Source organism: Chelonoidis abingdonii, chromosome 19 (genome assembly GCF_003597395.2).
Source record: "Chelonoidis abingdonii isolate Lonesome George chromosome 19, CheloAbing_2.0, whole genome shotgun sequence".
NCBI lineage: Eukaryota > Metazoa > Chordata > Testudines > Testudinidae > Chelonoidis > Chelonoidis abingdonii.
This window is the reverse complement of record NC_133787.1, coordinates 38,690,220-38,716,431: the sequence shown is the minus strand read 5'-3', so window position 1 is coordinate 38,716,431 and position 26,212 is coordinate 38,690,220. Positions and strand designations below refer to the sequence as shown.

The window sequence follows — 26,212 nt, the reverse complement described above, 5'->3', positions numbered from 1 at the left end:
TATCTGGGGGATAGGCTGGACTGCGATGCCTCCAGGAGGGGACAGATCCCAGGAGACAGGCAGCAGAAAGCAAATGAAAATGAGCATCTTTAAACATCCTTAGTACTAACTGACAGTGCCTCTTAACTGCAGTGGCCACAGCAGAGCTATTTAGCAGCAATTTCATGCTGCTAAATCCTTACCAGGCCTTTCACTAGGGAATCTCAAGCCCAGTCATCCACTTTGTGCCGCCAGCGTGCTCAGTTTTGCAAAGAGCATATGGGTTTTGTGCTTAGCCCTTTTTAAACCAGCAGGTTCATGACCTCTAAATAAGTGGCCCTTGGACAGGTCACTGCTGACCCAAGCCAGACTGCTTCTGTCCCCAGGAGACGGGCAAGGTTTCAGCAGCTAATGTCTGTCAGAAATATGCACTCCCTCTCCTAGGTTAGGAAAGTCAAGGCAGAGCAATGCTACTGGAAGGTTGAGAATGTGGGAGTTGCTATGGGGAAGAGGTCACTGGTCCAATGAGCCCAGCGATGGCTGAAGATACAGGGAAAGGTGCAGCCCCGTGCCTTTAACACCGGTCACCAACAGCTTCGGGAACATGCTCCCTTCCCAGTGGCATTACCAGCCAAGATACCCAAGCAGCAAATCAGGCCATTTCTTTTTGGCAAGGTCCACTTTTTGTTTTGGCCTTCAAACACCAAGGCAAAAATCTTTTTATCTGGCAGTGAATGAAACCAATTTAAGAGCAGCCAGTCAAACCCGAACTGCCAGCAGATTTTGGGAAGAACCACTTGGGCTGTGACCATCTCCTCAGTCCAACCTAACCCTAATCCCCAGACTGTCTAACACAGGGCCAGGGAAGGCTATGACTGTACTTGTTACTGTCATTAGCACAAGTAGTGTGCGCCAGGTGGAAGTGGCAGACATGCAGAAGACTCTCGCTTCCCAACTGAAATATTGCTCCTGGCCTGTGTTCTTTTGGGTCTGTTTGCTGCTGAGCTCGGAGTTTCATCTCACAATTGAATTTAGGTATCACTGTACTAGGTCCTTGGATTTAAACGCCCCTCACCCTCTGACCTGCCATTAGATCACAGCTCATCACCAGGGAGCCTAGTTTTCTGAGAGAAAATAAAATGAAACACTGAACTTTTGTAGAGAGGTATCAGTTCAATACCTTTTTACTGACGGTTACTGAAGCCTCCATTAGCCGGCTCTCTGTATTAACCGAACCACCAGCCACCTCGGGCTGACATTGGCAGGCGTTGGGTGGTCAGCCCCACCCCTGCCAGAGCCAGACAGCTGGTGGTTTGGTTAATACAGAGAAACAGATAATGGAAGCTCGGGTAAATGGGGTTCTAGGGTATGTTTTTTCATAAAATGTAACCATAAAAAATTCTCTGTAAAAACACAAATTCTGCCTTTTTCATTGGCAAATGCATTTCTAGAATCCCTGCTCATCACTAGAAGTAGTGGTGGCTTCTCCCTTGTCCGATGTCCTTCACCCCTTACTTGATTGTGCAGCAAACACCGATGATGCTAAGTTTGTGACATCAAATTCGCTCTCAAAGTAGTACAAGAGGGTCGGGACAGGAAGCACAATTTGGTGGTTAAAGGACTGGCCAAAGCACCATGAGTTCTGGGATCCACTCAAAGCTCTACCACTGATTTGCTGTGTGAACTTGGGTATGTCACTTAGTGCCCATTCCTCAGTTTCCTCATCTGAAAAATGGGAATAGTGCTACCTTCCTGATGGGAGTTCTGCAAGGGTTAAACAATACAGCTGATCTTCAATGGAAGTTCTGGCTGGAGCCCAGCATTTATAAAGCACTACGAGCCTCCAGAAACAGCTCTGGAGCACAAGACGTGCCAGCTAACATTAAGTAGCAGCCCAGCTGTGGCAGGAGCTCACATTCAAACAAAACCTACAAGCAGCAATGCCAGTGTTGGAAGATTAAATGGCTGTGTCACTTGACCGCACTATACTACGCGGGGAAGTCAACCTGGCTGAAGAACTTACAGACAGAGGGAAGAAATACTCAAAGAGCCGAGGGCAGGTGCCCAAAGACCACGGTGAGGGGTCCACACTGGGATCGTTAAGAGAACAAAATAGATAGGAAGAACTGTTTATCAAAATACTTTATTTCAGGGAGACCCCTCAAAAAAAAGACCCTCCTCAGACAGACATCCCAACAATACCTTTGCTTTTTTTTTTTTTTTAAATCAACTAAAACAATCTGATGCTTAAAATAAAAGACAGGTCCTAGTTCCCAATCAGACTTTAGTCAAGAATATATATATATTTGTTTTGTTCCTGGGGGAGGGCGGGGCAGGGGAGAGAAGATGATGTTGCCAGTAGTTCACAGCGGTTTTCGGTTCTCTCATTAAACACAGTATATAGAACTGCATTGCTGAAGACACTCAACACACAGCAAGGCTAACTAGAAGAATACAACTTATGGCTAGCAAAGAGGGGAGGGATGGTCAGAGAGAGAGACAGAAAGTGAAAGTATCCAACAGGGCTGGAATTTGGAGTCCTCTGTGCATAATTTACAGGGAAAACGTGGCGGTGTGGGCCTCCATCGCGGTGCCGGCTTGGTCTGTCTTGCATGGCTGATGCAGAGAGGGGATTATTCCCTGACTCTCCACCGTACGGGTTAGGAGCCAGAGTGAGTCATCTCGTCTGTGGGATTTTTCAGCTGACAAACTTTTTTTTTAAATTTTTTTTTTAATTTTTAAAAAGAATTGCAGCCAAAATCAGACAGAACTGCAAAATCCAGAGTGGCCGCTTGTATACTATTTATAAAAACATAGAAGAGTCTCGAATCCAGGTGGAGACAGAGCTCTGCACACATTGGACTATACTTTCCCAGGGATTTTGGCCCGTTTACGAGCAATGGCGTCTTCCACGGCTTTCAGCTGCTTCAGGAGCTCCTCCCGCCGTGACAGTGTGCTGGACTTGCCTGACTTTGCACTTGCAGCTGTTGGGCCTGGCTCGGTTGCTTTGCCTGGTACACTTGTGACTTTGCTGGAACTCTTGGACTGGGGCGACAGCTGGCGTTTCCTATAGCGTGGGAGAGAGAAAAAGCCAGAATGCGGTAAGAGGGGATTGATGGGTAACAGAAGGGGCTCCCACCTCCTGCATGGGCAGCTCCGAGATCAAGTGGTTTTTGAACAGCAGCAGCGGTTAAATAGCATGGCACATTTTCCCAGTGCTGCAGAAACATTAATGAAGCAATCAGGTTTTTGCTGCAGGAAGCTGCTCCACTGCTTTAACGGCTGGCTGAAACAAATGAGTTTTAGGATTCAAGTGGCAAGTACGGTGGAGTTTAAACCACCACTCTCATGACTTTTCCTGCAGCAGCAGCAACCCAGGGGCCTAGGTCAGCACTCCAGCACGCTAGGAGCAGAGCATACACACAGGAAGACATGGTCCCTCCCCCAAGGAGTTTACAAGCTGCTTTGAGATAAGGGACAACAAATGACTGTACCAAGCAAGAGGGGGGGAGGAGGTGGGGGAAATCACATGGTTAAATACTGCACAGCTTGATGGCTCCACAGAATCCCCACGCTGAATGAACTCAGCTGCCTCACCCAACCATCCACACAGCTTGGCTTTTTCCAGGTGACCGGTAAAGGTGGAATTCAAAGAGGCGAGTCACACTCTTTATGGACTGCACTCCACCTCCTTCCCTGCTCCCACCTATTCGGGGCCACAAAACTCCAGAGGAAACCCCCGGCCATTAGGCAAGACAGTGATGACAGACAGAAGCCAGGAAATGCTGTCACCCATCCCACGCCCCCCCCTTGCAGGGATTGACAAACAGTGTATACGGTCCTTGGAATTGCATAACGTGCACCTGACTGCAGTGCCCAAGCTCAGTGGGTCACATGCCAAGGGTGCAATTTGAGCCTCGCCTCCCTCTTTCTGGCAGCTGTCTCGTGGGGTCACACTAGTGCCACTCAGACAGAGCCGTGACCGTTTGTGTAGCTGCTTCTGGCAATCTGACAACAGCACGTCACATGAGTGGTAGGGCTCACTACCCAGGTTACAGAGACAGGTTCGTAATCCTCCTTAAACTGAGTAACTCCTCACTTAAAGCCCTTTGATATTAAAGCCTGGCAGGCGTATCAAATGTGAACTGAAAAGCATTTAAAACCTCAAAGCCAAGTTCCGGAAGAGCTCTGCCTGACTGTCCTTTACCCACTGGCCAGTCCCCGAGCTCAGGGTTCTTGTCATTCCTTTGCCCAGCTGATAGTGTTACTAACCCATCAGGAAGAGGGTTAGGAGCTAGGATGCCAGCTCCAGACAAAGCAGGTACCAATGCTCAGCTTCGTCGTTACAGCTTAGAAAGAGAACCCCCTGGTCACAGCAGTCGCCGGTTAAGGAGGAAGGCTGGGCTTGTGGTTAATGCGCAGGACTGAGTTCTATTTCAGGCTCTGTCTCACTTGGCAAGCTTCAATTGTCCTGATCAGTGAAGACTCCCCCCACCCCTGGCACAGGAAGGCAAGATGTGGGACAAGGCTGGCTGCATGTCCACAGAGATCTCTGAGGGAAGTGCTAGAGGAACGCAAAGCAGTGTTACCTGGCTCCTATCAGCATCGAGTTGGACAGAGGACATCTCAGCTGTACCAGGGCCAGCACTCCCTATTTCACTGAGCAAGGCGTGGTCCTTACTAACTGAGGCAATGAGCCCCCTGGCACCACATCTCGGGTTCTGCTCTGCAACGAAGGTGGCATTTGCTCTGCACTGTTTCGGTTGAGGGACTACAGGAAGGAGAACAAGCTGGCACCAGAGCCCAAAGCCTGGACAGGCGTAGATGGAATCGGGGTCATTCACTAACTCCAACCAGCAGCCACATCTTGGCAGCCTATTCTGTTCTTTAAGTGGCTCAGCTTGTGCAAAACTAGCCAAGAGACACGGAGTGGTGCACACTGGCCAGGAGAGACGAGAGGTCACAACCAGCACCTGTAGCTAGGACTGACCCCACAATGGGTCAGTTGGCGCAGGGAGCCCACTGGCTTCCATGCAATCTGACTCCGCCCTGCAAACTCCACCGGCTGCAGTTCACAATGAAGTAGTTGTATATAGTTAAGATCTTCACTGCTAGTACTTTGCATTTACAGAGCACCTTTTATCCAAGGGTCTCAATGTGCACGACAAATAGCTTCCTCGAGAGGTTCGAATGAAACCCATTTCAGAGGCAGGGAAACTGAGCCACAGGGGTGAAGCAACTGGTGTCAGGGCAGCAGCAGAGAATTTCTTGCTTGTCAGTACTACCTAAAGCCACTCTATTGTCCAATTATATCCCCATCCTCCCAGGTTTCTTTAACAGACCGTGAGTGAGGCTCTTGCTTCTCTCTATGGTGAGACTGCTAGAGAAGGGAAAGAGTGGTCTCCCTCCATAGGTCTGAGGCCAAACAATTCTTTCCCTAGCCATCAAGCCAAGGCTTTTGCTCTTCTGCAAACCATGCCAAGAGATAACAAGTCACAGGTGGGAACTGATGCCAGGACAGGCACTGACCTGTCTGTCTGAGCAGGAGATGGTTTAGGGTTCTGGCCTCTCTGTCGATCTTGTTTGGGTGAAGAGATTCTCCCAGCCGGTTTCCTATCGCGAGGACCTATTGCAGAATGTAAAGACAAAAAGTTTTAGCTCTCACATGACCCATGGAGTGTTACCAAAGCGCACAGGACCGCTTCGCCATTTTAAAAAGAGCCTTTCCCTACATGGGCTAGGCTGCATCAGGGAAAGGAAAGGTACAGCTGCAACTCTCGCAGCTCTGCAAAGAGAGACAGCACTTGTGAGGAATAAGAGTAACCTAGGAGCGTGTGATGCCCAAAGCTTTGCCCTCTCGCCCTCCGCTGGGAACGGTAGCGAGTGCTATACCCTCTGCCTTCCAGACTGAGATCCTTCCATTGGCTCATAAGCCCCTGGGACATCTTTATGTTTGCCTGTGAAAGGCACGCATGCCCACAGCGCTATATACAAATGAATCATGAGCAGAGGTGAAGCAACCCAGTTTTGTTGTACTCAGGAAGTACGTTCGGTGCATTCTGGCACTGGGAGGGTTAGAACAGCAGTGCCTATTAGCTTGACATTCCCACATCCATCCAGCAATCCAAAAACTAAGCTAAAACGGCTGACTTTGCTTCACTGCTGGCTGAAGGCATGAATATCTGCGCTAGCTGCACTGTCTCACTGAGTCCTAGTGATCTTAAATCTAGGCAAATCCTCCAAGCCACCTTTGCAGGAGTGGGGTGGGACAGGGTTATTAGCACTCTAAGGACTTTTGCTGGCTCCAAGCCACAGGCAACATAATACGCCTACAGTGAGAGCTCAAGGAAAATACCATCACGTGGCACAGCCTGCTTCTGTACACCACCCAGGGCAAAGCTGCAGCACCTCCCCCATTGCCTGCTTCTTTGTTTTGCATTAGCAAGAGCCAAGGCTGAAAGAAAGCAGGGTAATAGCTGGTTATGCGACAGGCTGCATCTACAGGGCCCTAACCGCTATCAAGGTGCTAATGGACAAGTATACAAAGAGCAAGGTTGCAGTGCTGGCAAGTTACAAGAGACAAGAAAGAGACTGCAGCCCTGGTGTATTTTTATTACTGTCCCAGCCTAGATTTTGTCACACACAAGTGGATGGAAGTGAGGGAAGTATCTGTGTCACAGGAATTAAGCGGGGTTAATACTATGTTCCAGTCCCTCAACCTTCTGTGCCCCCCTTTAAAGAGTGAGGCAACAGCACGAGCGGGGAGAGAGCTGGAGACACGGCGGTTTGTAAAACCTGCTGACTCAAACAGCCGCATCAGTAATGGGCAGTGAGTGGATGGCAGGCCCGTGTGCGATGAACGTTTCCCCAGGACTCCTGGGAGACTAAAGCACGGTACTCCATCCTTGGTCTTAACTGACAGGAAGGTGGGGGATTTTACAGCTAGTAACTGAGGCAAGAGAATTATCTTGCTGTAAAATCTGAAGCGGAGACCAGGCACTGATTGCCACAAGGTAGCTGGGGAGGCCAGCGCTATGCCTGCCCCCGGTGTTCCCCTCGCAGTAAATGACAGTTCCTGCTCCCCACTATGTTCTGCCAGCGGGAGAGCATGGTGAACAGCCCTGTGTTCACTGAAGAAGACAGCCCTGGTTTGGAAGGGGGTGTGCCAGCAGTTCATTTCCCAGCTACTGGAGGCAGAGGCGCCGATCCCTTGGAATCTAACCTGCTGACAGCCCCATGACCAAATGACCTCCCCTAGCAGTATGGGGCAGCAGCTTAACTGCTGCCCGCAGAGCTGCATTCAGGCCATGCCAGAGAGCATTTACCCTATAACTGCATCTCTCAGATTCCTCACCTCTGTCAGGTGACAGGTTAACCCGTTTGGCTGGAGGAGAGCCCTGTCTGTCTTTGTCTGCTGGCTCATATCTCTTCCTGCTTCCTTTGTCAGCCGCCTGAAATGGAAGGAAATACATGATAGATCCAGATACATATCTATCCCATAGAGAGGAAACTGAGGTAGCTGGGCGCTTTTCCTTTGTCGTGGGCATCGCAATGCTCCCACGCCAGCAACACATATTGCCCAGCACTTTAGGAGGTTTCCTTGAAGCAGGCTGGCAAACTGCCTCTCCGAATACTTGAACAGCAAAGTGAGCCCTTGGAGTCAAGTGCCATTACAATGAAAGGGAACAGCCTGCATTTTACACCGAACCGCAGGAAGAAAAGAGCTGCATTTTGTCCGGTCCCTTTTGGCTTGGATTAGGATGATGACACAAGTATTAACAAGATCTACAGGGCCATGTTTTTCTCTAGGACACACCCCAACACAAGAGACAGGGGGAGTCTACCACCACATGATGTGATGCTGCAGGGTCTGTATAACATTTAGTAAGTCATTTATCGTGTCCCCTTCACTAGAGAGGACCCTAGCTTGCTTAACGAGCTAGCTGTCGAAATCCCATCACACACAACACTCCTCACTACAGTTGAGGGAGAAGTAGGGGGAACGTTGCAAGCAGAACTCAGGATAGTAGAAAATGACCACTCCAACTGAAATTATGCAGGTCACTTGGGCTACCTCCCTCCTCCAGCATGAAGCACCATGAGGATGAACCACCACATGTGGCTGGGATCTTAACCATGCTTCTCAGCCAAAGGATGGCTACCTCTAAGAGCACATTTTCTCCAAATGGCATACTGGGGTATCAGGCCCAGCACTAACTACAAGGGAGTCACCCCTAACGACCCACCAACTCCACCTCCTGCAGCCCTCAGGACAGTCCTTTGGGGTCTCCACATTCATGTACTGATCCATTTTAATCCCTTTCAGTGATCACTTTTAGAGCCAGCCAGGCTAAAGAGAGCTCATTCACAAGGCAGGTTCAGCACCCTTACACAACAAGGGTGAACCCCATAGAGATCAAAGAATCATGGATTATTAGGGTTGGAAGGGACCTCAGGAGATCATCTAGTCCAACCCCCTGCTCAAAGCAGGACCAATCCCCAAATCCCTAAATGGCCCCACAAAGATTGAACTCACAACCTGGGTTTAGCTTGGCTGCAGGTTGGCAAGGCTGAGAGAGAGGCAGGAGAAGCTGCAGTGAAAGGCACCACGTGCAACCCTGCCTAGCTCAGGAGATCTCACACTGAGATTTCAGGCCACGGTGCTATATGGCCACAGGCCTAAAGAATGTGGCTCAGGGAAAGCGGCAACAGCCCCTCATGGGGTAGGAGGAATGTGCCCCAGGGAAGCTTCCAACACAGCCAGAAGTCAAGACATCGTGTACGCTGCCCAACAGGTTCTGTCATTTGCCCGCTTTCCATAATCAGGAGAACTTCAGAAGCAATTGCAGACATATCCAGCAGAGCTCTCCTCAGCAGGAGGGCAGCAAACACTCCTCCACAGGCCAGAGAGCCAGCAATGGCCCTGTTCCTCCCCCGGCTCTGAAAAGCCCTCCAAGAGCAGTCACCCCACCTCTCACCTTATTCAACAGGGTCAGTTTGATCTCCTTGTGGGCACTGAATCCCCCCTGCTGAGGCTGGGGCAGTGGGGGCTGCTGGGGTGGGAGAAGCTGCTGCGATTTACTCGCTTGTGTGGGTTTTGTTGATTTCAGGGGCTGGGCAGGCACCTCCCGTTTCCGTTTCTCCTCTTTAACGCTGTCTTCTTTTTTCGATTTTCCTGCTGAAAACAGAACCCCAGTGTTAGCGACAGGCAATAAATCCTGCCCTGCCTTTTAAAGAACGGCTCAAGGATGGAAGGTGCTGCAGGGACCATGCTGGTTAGCAAAGCCGACGGCACCCAGATTAAAACCGGTAGAAAGCCAGAATTCCCCAGGGGAGAATAGTTAACATATTAGCAGACAAGGAATGAGAAGCTCTTGCATCAGACCGTGATGGGGTCCCGAATGAGCAAACGGGGAGTTTATGAGAGGAAATAACAGACCCCCAGGAAGAGAGAGCTGCACTGGCTCGTCATCTCAGGAGGGTGGGAGTGAAAACAGGATGGGCAATGGCAGGAAGAAGGGGGAGCGTGCAGCAAAGCACACACAAGGTTCGTGAGGATCTTTCTCGGACAGGCAGCCGAGCAGACATGACAACGGTACAGAAATGATGCATAAGTCTTCCCGCTCAAGCTCGTTGCCTCTGCCTTCTCAACACTCATCCAGGGTGAAGCCTTTGCACTCTCCCAGTCTATATCAAACCATAGTTGCTCCCCATACTTTTATCTACCTCTGTGTAATGCAGGGGTGGGCAAACTTTTTGGTCTGAGGGCCACATCAGGTTTCGTAAATTGTATGGAGTACTGGTTAGGGGAGGGGGTCGTGGCCTGGCTCCCACCTCCTATCTGCCCACCCCCCCAACCCTCCCTATTCCCTGATGGCCCCTCTGGGACCCCTGCCCCATCCACACACTCCTACTCCCTGTCCCCTGACTGCCCCCAGACCCTTGCTGCCCCATCCAACCCCTCCTCTCATTCCTGATGGACCCCCAGGTCCCCTGCCCCATCCAACCACCCCTTCTCCCTGTCCCGACTGCCCGTGGAACCCATGCCCCTGACTGCTGCCTGCGGCCCCATCCAACCCCCTCTCCTTCCTGACTGCCCCCCCGACCCCTGCCCCATTCAACCCCGTTTCTCCCGACCACCATCTACACTCCTGCCCCCTGACCACCACCCTGAACTCTCCTGCCCTTTATCCAACCTCCCCTGCTCCCTGCCCCCTCACCGCGCTGCCTGGAGCACCGGCGGCTGGCGGCGCTGGAGACAGGCCATGCCGCCGCTACCACCACGAAGCACCGGGTCAGGCTGGGCTCTGCAGCTGCGCTGCCCCAGGAGCTCACAGCCCCACCGCCCAGAGCACTGCGCCAGCGGCGGAGCGAGTGAGCTGAGGCTGTTCAGGAGGGGGGACAGCAGGGGAGGGGCCGGGGCGAGCCTCCTGGGCCAGGAGCTCGGGGGCCGTCATTTGCTCATCCTGGTGTAATGGGTTTCATGCCATTTGCCATATCACCAAGTGAGCTCTGCAGATCTCGCCCCACCCCGTTCCCTCATTCTTAGGATACCTCTACCTTTCTTCTGCTGGGCTGGGGTCAGGGATCGGGAACTGGCTGACGACACTGGACTGGCCAGGTCAGCGTACATGTCTTCTGAGTCCGCGCTGCGTATGGAACTGCTACTGGAGGAGGCACTAGAGACAGAGGAGACGCTGCTCACGCTCAGGGACCTGGAAAACAGACACACACACACACACACACACTCACAACCTCTGGCAGCAGAGAACATCGCGAGGCTATCTGGAATTCACACAAGCGCCTTCTCTCTGACTCCCACACTGCACCGGAGGAGCCATCCATCACAAGGGCTGCAAAGGGGAGTGGTACTAATGACAAGACAAGAAGGTTGTCTGTATCTCCTGAGGCAGGGATGACATTACCCCCTCAAACGTGTTGTCAGGTGCAAGAGGACAAAAAACTTCAATGTAATATTATACTCAGAGACACTTCTACAGCTTATTCCTCCACAGATATCAATAAAGCAAAAACTAGGGTGAGCCCTCGACTACACGTTTCAGTGATACAGTTCACGTCAAGAGTTTCTCCGTATCATTCATGCTGCCTGATATACAAGTTGCTTGACATTTATTTACCAAGGAAGCTTTAAAAGACACGGATTCTCCAAGCCAGGGGTTCAAAAGCTACATCCCAGAGGACATCAAGTTCCCTTTTTGAAGCACCACAAGACCACAGAGATGGAAAGAACAGCACAGGGGAGGTGGGGTATTGCAGAGGGGAAGATGGCCCACAAGATGGATGCTGTGTGATGACATGTTCTGCACAATTAAAATGCTGGAGAACAACGACTGTATTTTTTTGATGCAGACTTTGTACTTTGCACTGGACCAGATAAAGATAAGATAGATCAAAGGTTTGGAGTCAGGGACTATCACAAGGAAATTCAGGGGAGGGCACATCACTTTAAAACAAATCACAAGCTCACAACTCAACAGTACCATGACAGAAGTGAGCTGTTAGAGGAGGCAGTGATGACCAGGTAACCCAGGAACCCAGGGACAGACTTTCATCTCCAAAGGAGGGTGTGGCTACAGAATTATGTCAGCAGTCTGTTTTCATTTAGTACATTATTTCCTATGTTCAAAAAGTGCTTTGGTCCCGGAATATCAGTGGGCAGAGTGCTCTGACTGTGTCATGCACACAAAGTTTTCACACTGCTGGGTAAAGCAGCATGGTAGTAAATATTAAGCCAGCTCTGTTTATGTTTCAGCAGGAATACCAGCACTTACTGTCCATCTCTGCCCTCACACCCTAGCTGTGCTGTCTACAGTAAGCATCATGAGGCAGGGATCTTACTTGCAAATACCTGTAAAGCAGCAGGCTCACCATTTGATGCTGTGCAAGTAACAACGGAAAAAGCAGACATTTGAAATTCTAAACAAACTTTACAGTGGATTGAGTTAAAAAGAGAGCACCTGAGAGGCAGACTCACCCCTAGCCTCTCATATCAGCTTCTGAGGGCCTAATTAATCAGACAAGCATTTAATAAACATGCTTAAATTCCTGGGGGAAAAAAAAAATGTAGCCATTCAACCTTGTGGCTCTGCAGTGTACAGAGGTGTGAAATGGCTCTGATTTGAATCACATTCTGTTCCACTCTATAAAGGTTTATATACCACACCCATCATACTACCCAAGGGCTTAAGAACTTTAGATAGAAAAACATGGTGCAGCTGCTTACAGAGTTGCAGAAAGACACTTGTGTATAAACAGGCTTCACAAGTTAATCTAAATATGCTTTTGAAGGGGACTCATTTCACTGGGCTTTTTAGGGAGCTAACGGACACAGCACACCCATTCGCTTCAAAGAACGGAATGGGGTCTTGGGGCAAAATGTGTAATGGGAACCATTCTTGCAACCTGATTTGCCATTAAGAGTGCTAAGCACCACCACTAGACAGATCTATTAGATGCTTTCTGCTCAAGCAGTGCTGACATACTAGGCATCAGCCCTAAAGAGATCCAACAGTGAGATGTAGAGAAAAGTTTAGAAGAGCAGCACTGTGTAATACGAATGCCTATATCCTTAGAAAAATAAACACCCTGGAAATTTTATTTACAACAGCAAAGGTAAATGTTCAATTAAGATTTGAAAACAGGGAGAGAAGAGGCTTCAGCCCCAAGTTAGAGTGAAAATGGATAATCCAGGGCACACTGACGATAATTTCATTATTTCCTAGAATAAGCAACATGGCACCTGTTAACATTGTTTTCATTTTTCAAAATTTAAGACTCATTTATATACTCCGAGCAAATGATTCTTTCCTTGCACTGCATGCACCTGCTTGTAAGGTGCTTGCCTGCAATGTAAACTCTCAAATGTGTCAAGTACGACACTTGCACATAATCTGAGTGTGTTAACCTTGATGATAAAGTGTGAAACATAGTGCTTTACCTGGATTTTCTGGACCCAGACGGGGAGGGGGAAACTGAGGCAGACGTCGATCGGGAATGAGATCTGGAGAGAGACCGAGACAAGGACCTAGATCGGGAACTGGAGCCGCTATAGCTGCTGGCACTGCCACTGATGCTGCCACTTATAGTCCGCCTGCAACACAGATCAAAAGAAACCATTCTCATCTGGTTCTACTCAGCAATAAAGCAGGGTTGCTTTTTGCGCATTTGACCAATGGTGAGAAAGAGGCTTCCAATGCAGTTATTTACAAACACTGACTGACATTAGATCATACAGCAGAGAATTCTGTCTTGTCAATCAAACAGATTTCCCTGTCCTGGCCACGCAGCCTCACTTCTCAAAAACAGATGTTTCGTGAAAGACTGAATGATGCTGGTTAGAGCCGGACACAGAACAGCACTTCTGTCCTGTCCTATTGCATCAGTAGCAAATGTTTCCTAAAAACAAAGGTGTAACGTGCACAAGATTGTGGGGCTGGCTTGTAGCATGAACTATAGAAATATCAAACTCATCTCTTGTTACTTAAAGTTTGGAGTGATGAGCTAACTGGAACCGATCTTCTAAATTATCACATTAGGGACAGTTTATTTCCTTTTCCTTCTGCGAACACTGACACCCATAACAGTCAAGTAGGGGATCACACAGTGTCTAAGGACTCCTAAGAGTAACCTGTTCCAATAAAGGAACCATAACACATTTTTCTAAGGGGAGAGGAATCCTAGCAACCAATCTTCACGTTTAGAGACAGAAGTAACTCAAACTTTCCAATACTGTTCTCTGGTCACTATTAAGGAACAAGGGGAACGGCTCCATTCAGTGCTAAGAATTGACCTAGGAAGCTTGTCATTGAAAGGAAAATAGAATTAGGGCACAGGACTTTATTTGTATTGATTTAAAACACCAGGATCTAGGAAAACCTATTGTTTCCCCTCAAAGGACATATCAGTTTAGTGAGGCCTGATGGAAGTTCCAAATTTTTGAAGCCACATTTTCTTCTGGGTTGGCGCAGTAGGAATCTTCTCTTAAATCTATTAAAGAATCTGGTGCAGGCCAGTACCCAACTCCGCAGCCCCGAGTCTTTCCCTCCCTTTACTTCATTATGGAGCATGACCCTCTGGATTCAATGTAGCTCTGAGCTTCCTTTCCTTCCTCAGTGGCTGGACTAACCAATCAGCTGCTCTACGATGTGTTTTCCCTATAATATGAGAGTTTCCTTTTGGTGCGATTCAAAGATTCCACCGGCTGTTCTCATTCAACAGGTCTCTAGACAGACCAGCCTGGGTTTTTTACTGCACGCAAGTAATACGTTCTCCTCCTTTTCCGATTCCTCTGCTATCCCAGGGAACAGATTTCTCCTTTAAGTCAGAGCGAGTTCTTGGTTAATTTCTCAATTAGCAATTACCCAACTCTCCATTTGTATGCATGATCAAAGCCCTCTGCCCAGGTTCTCCTACCTCCTGGGTGGAGTCCTCGTTTGACGTTCCTTCCTTCTTGCCTCTCTATTATCCCCTGGTTTGGCTGGCTCTGGTGCAGCTGTTGCAACTTTAGTCAATGGTGGTGGGACTGGAAGGGCAGCTACCTTCTTCACAGACTTCTCACTGCAAAGTGAAAATGGAGTTTTGATACTCTCGTGTATGATCAAACACCACGGGCATGTAACATGGGGATTTTCAGAAGCAACATATTTCCCACTACTGAAACATTATACAATTCCTGTTATCATGGCCTTTTGGAAAAGTCTACGTAAACCATATTTCCCAGAAATATTCTGACACTACAAAGCCCCTTAATGAGGGCAGTTTATTGCATTCTAATATGAAAGATTTTTTTTTAAAGAGATCAGCTATTATATAAACAGTCAGTGTTATGGTGACAACCTACTCCAGCAGTTTACAGTTCCACAAGTTTCCCTTGGAATTAGTATGATACGCAGGTAACTGAAACAAACATCTCCTTACAAGTTTTGGGTCAGACTTTAAAGTTAGACACACACAACTAACTTGTGTGCAAATAACTGATTCATTTACCTGTAGTGGACATTTGCATGCTCATGTTGGTGCAAATGTATGCATCCATTTGTGGATGCCTCATTTTGAAACTCTGACCCTAGACTTTTAGTCTTGCAGTTTACAGTATGCAGTGGTATATTATCACAAAAATAGTATACTTGTCCATTGCCTTTAAGCTTTTATACTGAACATACCAAACAGGAAAGGAGTCATTTCAGCACATTTCCAGCATTATCAATCACTTACATAATAGTTGGCTTTTGTACAGCATTCACTCCGATAGTGATGTCACACCCATTATTAATCAGGGGTGGAGCTGGCTGCCTGCAAAGGCTGTTAGTTTCTCCCTTTTGCTACTTATTTCATATTCTTATTTTATGACCCGCAGAACACAGATATTAAATATGTGCCATGTTCCACAGGGAAAAGAAAATGTGCCATTTTAGGCAGCCGGAGGGTTGCAATGCTGTTCAGCAGTAGATGCAATATTACCAGAAGAATACATATAAAGGCATCACTCCACATGGGACCCAATCCATAGAAAGCACGTCATGGGCTCAGGAAAGTGAGTAAATGCTGAATTAGAAATGGACTGAAAGTCACGTGCCCTGCTGGAGCATTCAGCCTGACCTTCAAGTTGTAACTTCTGGAAAAATTTCTCTGTCACCTTTAAAAACAATGACCTCAGTATACAGCAGAGAAACATTCCCCAGGATAACCACGTGTACTATGTTAGTGTGACAGAAGTGTGTGAAATGTGAAATATGAAATATAGGCCTATTAAAAAGAGCACGAGGGGTGATATAAGCTACTAAACAAATATTTAAGTTTACATAGCTATTGTGCTTGTGTTAATTCATGCTCAACATTGCAAAACAGACACACCTTAACTGTATACAACTATATTTCCTCTCGCTAGTTTAATGATATGTGTCGTACACACTAGCTTTAGTCACATGCTTTGTATCATGGACACCCTTCTACAAGAATGTCATTCAGATTTCATATCTGTACACGCCTAATTTACAAATCAGTGTGTGTGTGTACATATGTACCATTTACATACACCCACACACATAGCTTGTGTACAGGTACGTCTACACTACAGGATTACATAAACTGGTTTTGTAAAACAGATTGTATAAAGTCGAGTGCACGCGGCCACACTAAGCACGTTAATTCGGCGGTGCGTCCATGGTCCAAGGCTAGCGTCGATTTCTGGAGAGTTGCATTGTGGGTAGCTATTCCATAGCTATCCCATAGTTCCCGCAGTCTCCCCCGCCCCTTGGAATTCGGGGTAGATCCAGTGCTTTAATGGGGCAAAAATCATTGTACAGCGGTGGTTCTGGGTAAATAGTCAGTCCAGTCATTCCCTCCTCCGGAAGCAATGGCAAGACAATCATTTCGTTCGCCCTTTTTCTCTGGATTGGCCGCTGGCAGACGCACACCTACGCATCACCATGGAGCCTGTTCTCTCCTGGTTGTCAGCTGTCCACCGTATGATGACTAGGATCCACTGACAGAGGCGTACTGCCAGAGCTACACCTAGTACCAGCCAATTCAGTTGCCTTTGCATGACCAGCAAGACAAAGCGGGTATCAGTACGTTCATCTGTACCAATTCTGCTACTGTCATGTGGTGAGCCACCGGCGAGTTGGCCGGGGGTTGAGCAAAAGACTCAAAAACTGATGACTCCCCGAGTCAATCCCTCCTGTTACGGTATACTAAAAATTAGAGTCCAGTTCCTAGCCCTAGAATATGGCAAGTGTACTAGAGAACCAAGAGCACAAGCAGGAGGATGGCGACGGGAGCGGACGAGATGAGAAGAGGCAAGGACGGAGGGACGACGGTAACGAGGAGCGCGCGGGAAGAGGGGTTAAGACGAAGGAGAGAATAACCGTGGAGAGGAGCCGAGGGCTGAGAGAGGCAGAAGATGAGAGGGAGGACGTGCAAGCCCGCAAGACGAGTGACTGAGAAAGGTTGAAACGAGAAACGGCACAAGAGAGACAGCGGTAGGAGACGACGTGCTATCAGAGAACCAGAAGACACACGCCGCTCCAGTGTCAGATCCCGCAGAACATGCTGAGCTGCATGCCATCCACGGGGCGTACCCCTGCAACAACCTCCACCGTGGCTTCCGCTGCTCCTCCAACCTTCCTGGTGCTATCGTGGACAGTCGTCCCCCCCATTTGTGTCATGATAGTAATAAAGAAATGCAGGAATTAAGAAACCCCTGACAGTTACTGAATAAATAGGGGAGCCAGCCTCGCTGGCTTGATAATCCAGGCAAGACATTAAGTGGTGTGGGGGAGAGGCGCCCAGCATCCCGCTCTCATGATTATCCAGCAGCACAGAATCTTTTCTTTACACATGAAAGGGGGGCTGATGGAGGTCAGCCCCACAGTTGCCTATGATTAAGAGCGGTCACCAGCACTGTTCATGTACCCTCTACTGGAAGTGACCGGGTATCATTCCTATTTGTTTACCCAGGACCCACAGCCGGCCTCACTGAGACCAGCCAGAGCACTCACGGGATTGAGGATCGCATCGGACGGCTAGTCACATCCTGACTGCACTGTACGTCTGTGCCACCCAGGGAGGGGGGGAGAGAGCGATGCCACTGTTTACTGCTACAGCACCCGTGTCTAACCAGCGCATGCAGTTATACATACGGTGTGAAAAAAGTATCAAGAACGATTTCTTCCCTTTCCTATATCAAGAGGGTGGAGGAGTGGCGCTAATTGGGGAGGGGAGGTAAAATTGACGAGATAGACCCCTGAACCACCCCCCGCATTTGTTGCTACCAGGAATGTTGGGAACCAGTTCAGCTTAAGCAGGTCAGTCGTGCAAACTCTTGAAGCAGACGCTTTCGTATGGAGGCGCTCAGCCGAAAGTAATGCAAATGATTTTTGCGAGAACTCGGGACTGTGGGATAGCTGTGAGTCCTCGCCTAAACCCCCTCCTTCCTCTCCATGAGCGTCATCTGCATTCTTTGGCTTTCCGATTACATGGTCACACCAGCACTTGCTGGTGACTCTGTCATATGGCCTGGAGATGTTTTTTTCAAAATGCTTTTGTCACTTCGTCCTTCTGTAACGGAGCTTCTGATAGAACAGACTTTGTCTCCCCATAACAGCGGTCAGATCCAGTTCTCCCGTACAGTTCCATGCTGGAGCTCTTTTTGGATTTGGGACTGCATCGCCACCCGTGCTGATCAGAGCTCCACGCTGGGCAAACAGGAAATGAAATTCAAAAGTTTGCGGGGCTTTTCCTGTCTACCTGGCCACTGCATCCGAGTTCAGATTGCTGTCCAGAGCGGTCGCGGTGGAGCACTGTGGGATACTACCCGGAGGCCAATACCGTTGATTTGCGGCCACACTAACCCTAATGCGATATGGCAATACCGATTTCAGTGCTACTCCTGTCGTCGGGGAGGAGTGCAGAAACCGATTTAAAGAGCCCTTTATATCGATACAAAGGGCCTCGTTGTGCGGACGGGTACAGTGTTAAATCTAAAAATCGGTTTAAACGCGTAGTGTAGACCAGGCCTACATGAATTATTCATACAATTAAGGGACGGCCATTTTTGCAACCCTACCCCATGAGATAATTAAGAGAACACAATTAATCAAAGACTTAAACACAAGTGTCAATCAATATAAATAACATTCTGTATTTACAGTTTTCAGTAGGGTGGCTGATTTCCGAACCAAAGACCAGAATCATATCCCGGGATCCTTTAAGGGCCAAGGTGAAAGTACAGTTCTAGGGCTTTCCTACACCATCTCTTCCAAGTAGACAAGAAGTCTTACCCTTTTCCAGCAGGTGGTGCAGGCTCCCCTTTAGCTTTCACGAGCGCTTTGTGTGGAGATGGTGTTGGGGAAGGAGAAGGGGAAGATGAGAAGGATCGTGACCTGGACAGTTTAAAAAAAAAAAAAAGAAGATTAGCTCTGGGAGGAAGAGAAGGGGTATATCATTCAGCTCAGACCCTGGGATTGCAGAAAGGTTCTCTCACTTGTGGTCTCCAGGCCTTTCAGGTGTGTCGAGTACCCTCTTCTTTTTTGTACCTTCTCCTTGCCTGGGTTAGGTGGCTGTATTGCACTGGCTACTTCTAGTGGGACTAAACTTGTTCTCTTAGCGTCACACCTGCCCTCCGCTCTAGATGCCAGTGTGGGAGATAGGAATTCTGAGGGAAAACTGGATGTTAGCCAGAAAGTGACTAGCTCTAAGCTATTCCATATTACTGTTTGGGTCTAAGCCCTCTGTACTCCATTACAGACCTCAGGTCCACAGGCAGGTACACCAAATGGGTTTTTATTAAGAGAGAAACTAGAGACTAGATCATGCTTGCAAGTGTGAATTCTATTTCAAGTCCTACGTATTCCTGCTCTGGTCCAGACACTCCAAATGCGATCTACAGTCACTTAGATAGGAGCAAAAAAATGGGATGGATCAAGCACTTGCAATTTCCTGACATGTTAGGGGAACAATCAAGCAGAGTATATCAGAGTCAAGAGAGTCAAGTGCAGAAGTTATTTCCTGGACTAGCACTGACAGAGTCAAGTGACTTGCCAGTACCATGGGATGCTATAACTGACAACGATTGCAGCTGATATGAGTCACCTTACTACCAGGATTGAAAGTCTCTTGCAGCCTAACACCTTCCAGGGCCAGAAGACTAGTTTGTTTACACAACTTTTCCTTCAGATACCAAATGATCTTGGGAATATAGCTCGGAGTTTCATCACTTCCTCGCACAGTAGCAGCAGCCACGTTAAAAGTGTCAGTCTGATTGGTACACTACAGGATGGCAGTGTTCTGCAACAAACAGGGTGAAGCACAGGGGAGGAAAAAGTGAAAAGTTAATTCCCCTTTCCTCTCACTCTCTCTAAGTGCTTGTGTCTATAGAGCAATTCCTTAATTGGGTGAAGAAGCTGGCTCAAATGACACACTTGTATTTTCAGTTCAGTCCACTCTGAGGTTACATACGATTTCAACCCTAAAGAGGTGCTCAGGATGGGAGCAATTCCTCCTATTTTCATTCCTGATTTGGGGAACTATCCTTGCCCTCACTCAGTTTAGGCAGTTGGCAAACTAATAAATGTGCCGGCATTCTAACAGCACTAAGGCACAGAAGTGTCATTTTCAAATATCGAAACATCTTTAAGACAAATATGCATAGGCTGGTTCCTGTCAAAGACATTAATTCCTCTTCTTTAAAGGGAAATTCCAGTGCAGAATGAAAGAGAGTAATAAATAAATAAATAAATAAATAAATAAAATAATACCACCACCACCTAGCTCTGATATAGCACTTTTTATCAGTAGATCAACATTCACAATCTTTAATGTATTCCTCCTCATAACACCCTTGTAAAGAGCTAATCACTGAAAAACTCAGGGGCCTGATTTTCGAAGCCAGGCATATGTCACTGCACAATTACCACAAATGGACCAGAAAACGAGACATTTGCATGCACAAATGTAGTGACATAACTGGCCAGCTGATTTCACAAATACCTAATCACAGATGCAACCCCAGAAATTGTGTGCGCGCACAATGGGTGTACAGTTGCAAACCCACAGTGCAGAAAAGGCAGACTTTTAAACAGCAAGTAAAAAAAATAGTACCCTTATATGATGCAGAGTAGGGCTAAATCACCTTCTCTATTTAAAAACAGTGTGTGTGTGGGGGGGAGGAGAAACAGATTTTTTAAATTTTTTTTATCACTCTATCATTTAAAAAGTTGGTTAATTTAAACAGTAACTAAACCAACTAACATTAACAAGTTATAGAATCTAGTTAACAACTTTGCAAGACTTTCATTTCCAGGTCTTTTAAACAGTGAAAATGATTCTTTCGGACCTACTGCGTATGAATGGGAGGTACAGAAAGTATCAGTGGGAAAGAAGCAATAGAACAGCAGCATCCACAGAGAGAACACCAGGCCCGCCCACTGAATGGAGCTATTTGGTGAGAAAATTTTAAACACTCTTTTGAAATAGAGGCAGCACATGGTCTGTAATTATTCCAGTATTTTAGTTCCCAGTAATTATCTTTATATGCTGATCTTGCTATTTAAGATCATCATTGGTTTGACTATTTTTGTTTCAGATACTGGTTTTGCATCTGCTTTTAATACCTGATTAACACCAAGAAAAGATTTTAAAACTAAGCACTCTATTTATTTATTTTGGTGAATAGAAGAAAGTTGCAGCTGTTGCGTTAGAAGCCAGAGAAACAGTACCTGGATCTGCTGCCTGAGAAAGAACTGTGTCTGGAAGAATGACTAGAGTAGGAGCTGTAGGAAGAGGATCTGGAACGAGACCGTGAAGAACCAGAACCAGAATAGGAGGATGAGCGAGAAGACGACCTGGAAGAAAAAGATTAACAACTCATTTTGGGGAAAACAAATTTTTCATTTTCAGTGTTCAGTTTCAGGGACTCTCCTGAACATCATTCAAACCTCCCATCCCATCTTCAAGACCAATCCAGGGGCATATTACCCTACAGATCTATAATCTCTCTCCCTGCACCCAACACCCTTCATTTCCTCCTTCAATGGAGAGAGTTCTCTTGCCACCACCACATCAGCCATCTGGAACAGGCTGACCACCTTCGTCTGCCTGAGTGACTCTCCATCCCTTTTTGGGAAAAAGCAGCTCAGAATCCAGCTCTTCTATGTGGTCTTCAACCATGTCACCACCAGCTTGTTCCCCACTGGGCCAGGATGGCCTGACTACTGCTGATGTGAGCGGGGGGAGGAATCCAGAGAACGCAGCAGTTCTTAAGACACAGGTATGTTGAGATTTATTTTACCAGCTTTCTATACCTGTTTCAGACCCAAACCATATCAGTTTGGTGTGCTTTGTGTACCTCAAGTCGCTTGAGGGGAACCCAAAGTTCAAGTCTTTAACAGAAGGCAGGCTCAAGTCTGTGCCCAAACTCTCCCTGATTCAGTACCTGCTTTCTATGGGGCTGTTCTGTCCTCTACGGCTCTGTCTGACCCTGCTCCTGGACTCCACAGTCTCCATGCTCCCAGCTTTTACCAGACTCTCCATCAGCCGTGAGATCACGCCCTTCCCATCGCCAACCCTCCCACTGCTACCCCTGGAGTGAGCTAGGTTTGATTTATATGGGCCACAGACCCCACCCCAAGGAGCCTTTGCAGGGATTAGTGATTAGAGCCAGCTGAACCTCATTCAGTTCTAATTTCCTGGGGTAGTGCACTACTTACAGCTGCTTCTTGGAAGACTTTCCCTTGCTCCCAATGACAGTTCACTGTTGCAACCCACTAAGCTGTAACAAGGGGGACCAGATGTCCCGATTTTTGGGTCTTTTTCTTATATAGGCTCCTATTACCGCCCCCTCCGTCCTGATTTTTCACATTTGCTGTCTGGTCACCCTAGCTGTAACCCATATGCCCCACACCAGCATTTACAATGAATGACCAGTGCTCCAAGCCTCTCCTCTCCTGTTACCACCTGCTTGCACCCTATTCCTACTGCTATACAGGTCTAGGAACGGTACATGAGAATATTCAATAATCATGCTCTAACAGACCAGCAAGATTCCCAAGTGCCTGTTGAAATGGCTGCTATATTGGACAGGTAACCATACCACAGGGATAATCCAAGGGAGGCTCACATGTTAGCTCTCCCTCCGTCTCCCCTGCTTCCATTTACCTGGAAGAACCAGAGGCAGATGCCGATGACGCAGAGGTTTTCCGGCGTCTGCGTGCACGGCTGGGAGAGGCAGACATTCCAAGTTTCTTCTTAGGTGACTTGGATCGGCGCCATGGATCCTTCCATTCATCTGCTCGCTTGGACTGAGAGCTGGTGGTTGTAGTTGTCTCCTTTTCCTTCTTTGGTGGCTCAGGCTGACGGCTGGAAAATACACATGTTTTTAACTACCTAGGATTCTCCCATATGTATAAATATCTTCCAAGTGGTAATACAATGTAAAACTTGATGGCAGGGGAGACATTCATTTCTCAGGTTCATCTGTTTCACGGCTGCAGCCCCAGGCTCAGTCCGACAGGACTTTTGTACAGCAATTACACAGAACGCGGATCATTTAGGACAGGTAAGCAGAGCAGCATTAGGCTTTTGTTCCATCCCTCCATATAGCATTACTGTCCGTTTCCAATGTCACTCTTTGATATACGCAAGGTGAGTGGTGGACATGGTGATAAACCATGACTTGACCTAGGTTTTCACACTGTGTCCATCACCATATCTGAGCATCTGACCATGACCCTCTGCATTTATTCCTGAGACTTTGCTGCCCACTGCAGGGCCTGTTATTTGTATTTTGATAGCCCTGGCTGGTACTGTTAGGGACTGAATTGACATTTTGTTAGATCTAGTACAGATGCATAGTATGAGTCAGTTCTTCATCCAAAGGGCTGACAATCTAAACCAACAAATCAGAGGACAGAAGAAAGGAGGCATTAGCCTCTTTTTACAGATGGTAAATAGAGACACAAAGGATATGGCTATGCTGCAATTAAAATCCCGCAGCTGGCCCGTGCCAGCTGACTTGGGCTGGTGGAGCTCAGGTTGTAGGGCTGTTTAATTGCAGGGTAGATGCCCAGGCTCAGGCTGGAGCCCAGGCTCTAGGATCTATGAGGTGGGAGGGTCCCAGAGTTCTGGCTGCAGCGCAAGTGGAACTAAACAGTCCCACAGCCTGAGTCAGCGGGCATGGGCCAGCCGCGGGCATCTAATTGCAGTGTAGACATACCTAAAGTGACTTGTCCCAGGGTCCCACGTGAAGTCTGTTGGCCCAGTTCTCTCTCAGGGGGCTTGGGGAGATATCAAGGTGATGCTGGTTGTGTGTAATCTCCAGTGTAAGATCTACCACTTCATAACTGAATTTATAACCAAGAATCTTATTTTAAACTGTCCAGAGACTTCTATATCTCAGAGACCACGATACCAAGATTACCAAAGATTTCAACTCACGGGTGTTTCACCTTCTACAGCATTTTAAGCTCCCACTCAAGAGCTTTTTGAAAGAAACCGCCCACCAAATTCTCAAAGACACAAAGTCACTGACTCCAGGTTCCGTTTCAGCAGAGACCGCACACCCTCCACACTACGCACTGAGCATGAGCTTGGACTGAGTACACCCAAGAAAGCATACACCTATTGCCTAGACAGATACAGGGCTTTCTCCCTGCTTACACTTCCTGGAGAGGGTTTTTGCCTGGGGGGAAAAAAAAGAAAAATCACAACAGGAAGCCTGGTTTCCGTATATGCTTCAGTTATTGACTCAGCAGTGAGCATACAACCAGGCAAATGCCAACAGGGAAATGATACTTCTGTGAGGGCATTTCCACAGTTAGTCTTTCCTCAAGAGCTACCTGCTTACACAACATATAGCAACACCCGGCAAACTGGTTCAACTCTACTATTAACTAGTCCTGGCTCTGGTCCAGTTAATAACCTGCAGGGATATCTGACAGCCAGCATTCAAAACTATGCTAACAGGCTACAAAAACTCTTACCAGATTATGGACGTTCCTGTTTCTCAGGTATCAGAGGGGTAGCCATGTTAATCTGGATCTGTAAAAGCAGCAAAGAATCCTGTGGCACCTTATAGCCTAACAGACGTTTAGGAGCATGAGCTTTCGTGGGTGAATACATCCTACATGCATCCAACGAAGTGGGTATTCACCCATGAAAGCTCATGCTCCTAAACGTCTGTTAGTCTATAAGGTGCCACAGGATTCTTTCCTGTTTCTCAGGTGTACTTCAGCCCATGCTTGTTCAACAGCTACATCTCAGCTATACCCGGGCTTTCTTTAAATGAAAGCCATTCCTGTTATTGAGGCTGGTAACCCACATGACCTACCCTGCTGTGTTTTCAAGTGGATTTACACACATCCAAGACGCCATACAGTCCATGGTGTTGTTGGCATGTAGGCAGTGAAGAGAAATAAAAGCAGCCAGCTCTTAGCTGCTTAAGAGGGTTTCTGACTCATTTCAGTCTGCTCCTGGCACGTGATGAGAAGAAAGACGGTCACAGCAGGGAAAGACTCTAGGTGCACAGTGACTGGTGAATGGAGAGGATGCAATCAGAGACAGGGTAGTTTGCATGGGGTTTTAGGAATATTTGATTTAAGCTTCAGAGTGTTTTGCAGCTTTGTGTCTCATAGGGCACAGAGATACCACATGGAACGGGAACTATATGTCAGCATGAACCTTGACCATGCACTTTGATAGTAACGCCTCTCTCCAGGATACCACCCGCATAAGGTGCTCTGTGTCTATGAACTAGCTCTATATCCTATACATGTGGACATTAATGTGTTCACTAGTGAAACATCCAGCATGGCAATGCTTCTGTTCCATTCGCAAAAGACTTTCATGATTAGTGGATTTGTTCTGCTCCAATGGAAATCTGTGTGCTATTAATGCTCTGTCTTGCTGCTTTGCTGCTGGGGATAGGGTGAAAGACAATGAAGGATGGCTCATACTGCTCATTAAGCCATAATTCAGTTAACCAATTTATCAACCTGTGGATTCCTTCAGATTAGCCCTATTCAAAATGAAAAGCGCCTGGCAAATGAAGTACATTCTGCTTTCATTTACAGTGCATGGATCTTAACGTAGTACATGAACTCCTCTACAGCATCTTTCAATTTGTAGTACTGAATAAAATAGAATTTATTCATCAACACAAATGTTCAAGAAAATCTATTCTCCCCCTACCAAAGTGAAGTTCCTGCTGAGGCGGAACTCAGAGATTGTTTAGAAGCACACAGCCAAGTGCCAGTATAAACAACTCAGTTTAAGAAGTCTGTTCCAACTGATGCTGCATGAGGTTATTAAGGAACCAGAACAGAATTAACCAAATTGGAATTTGGCCAAGATATAAAAGGAAAAACTCTCCTTTTGCAAAAAAGCACCCTGAAATCTCAAGTAGCAAGGGCCTCAGTTTTCTACCTGATCCGAAATATAAAACCTCTAAGTAAAGCACCACCCTGGGAAGCCTCAATGTACAGATTAGAAGGCCCCTTCATTCTTTTTCAGTAAGGAACTGACTTCAGGTAGATCGTTATCAGGCACTCCAACCAATGTAAGAGTGCTTATACATGGTGGCTGCTCAGACTTAACTAAATCAATTTCTAAACTGAGTTAAATTAGGACAGCTGTCCAAGGAAGACAAGGCCTGGGAAACAGGTGAACCTAAGTCAGACAAGGTGGGGGAAATAACATCTTTTTTTGGTGGTGAGCGACA

At 47.4% G+C, this 26,212-nt stretch overlaps 1 protein-coding gene across 2 annotated transcripts in view; it reads right to left on the bottom strand.

Moving 5' to 3' along the window:
- Window positions 1-2,103: 2,103 nt before the first annotated feature.
- Window positions 2,104-26,212, bottom strand: part of ZC3H18 (zinc finger CCCH-type containing 18) — a 65,622-nt gene continuing 41,513 nt past the window's right edge. Inside the window, exons 10-19 of one of the 2 annotated variants that reach the window (XM_032764196.2) lie at window positions 22,654-22,854; window positions 21,216-21,341; window positions 18,780-18,881; window positions 14,413-14,556; window positions 12,938-13,090; window positions 10,540-10,694; window positions 8,958-9,157; window positions 7,334-7,430; window positions 5,509-5,605; window positions 2,104-3,046 (exon numbers count right to left, since the gene is read on the bottom strand). In XM_032764196.2, coding sequence (XP_032620087.1) covers window positions 2,842-3,046; window positions 5,509-5,605; window positions 7,334-7,430; window positions 8,958-9,157; window positions 10,540-10,694; window positions 12,938-13,090; window positions 14,413-14,556; window positions 18,780-18,881; window positions 21,216-21,341; window positions 22,654-22,854 — 1,480 coding nt within the window. In that variant the 3' untranslated portion in view covers window positions 2,104-2,841. The remainder of the gene's footprint in view (window positions 3,047-5,508; window positions 5,606-7,333; window positions 7,431-8,957; window positions 9,158-10,539; window positions 10,695-12,937; window positions 13,091-14,412; window positions 14,557-18,779; window positions 18,882-21,215; window positions 21,342-22,653; window positions 22,855-26,212) is intronic. The other variant, XM_075073817.1, reaches the window with a different exon arrangement.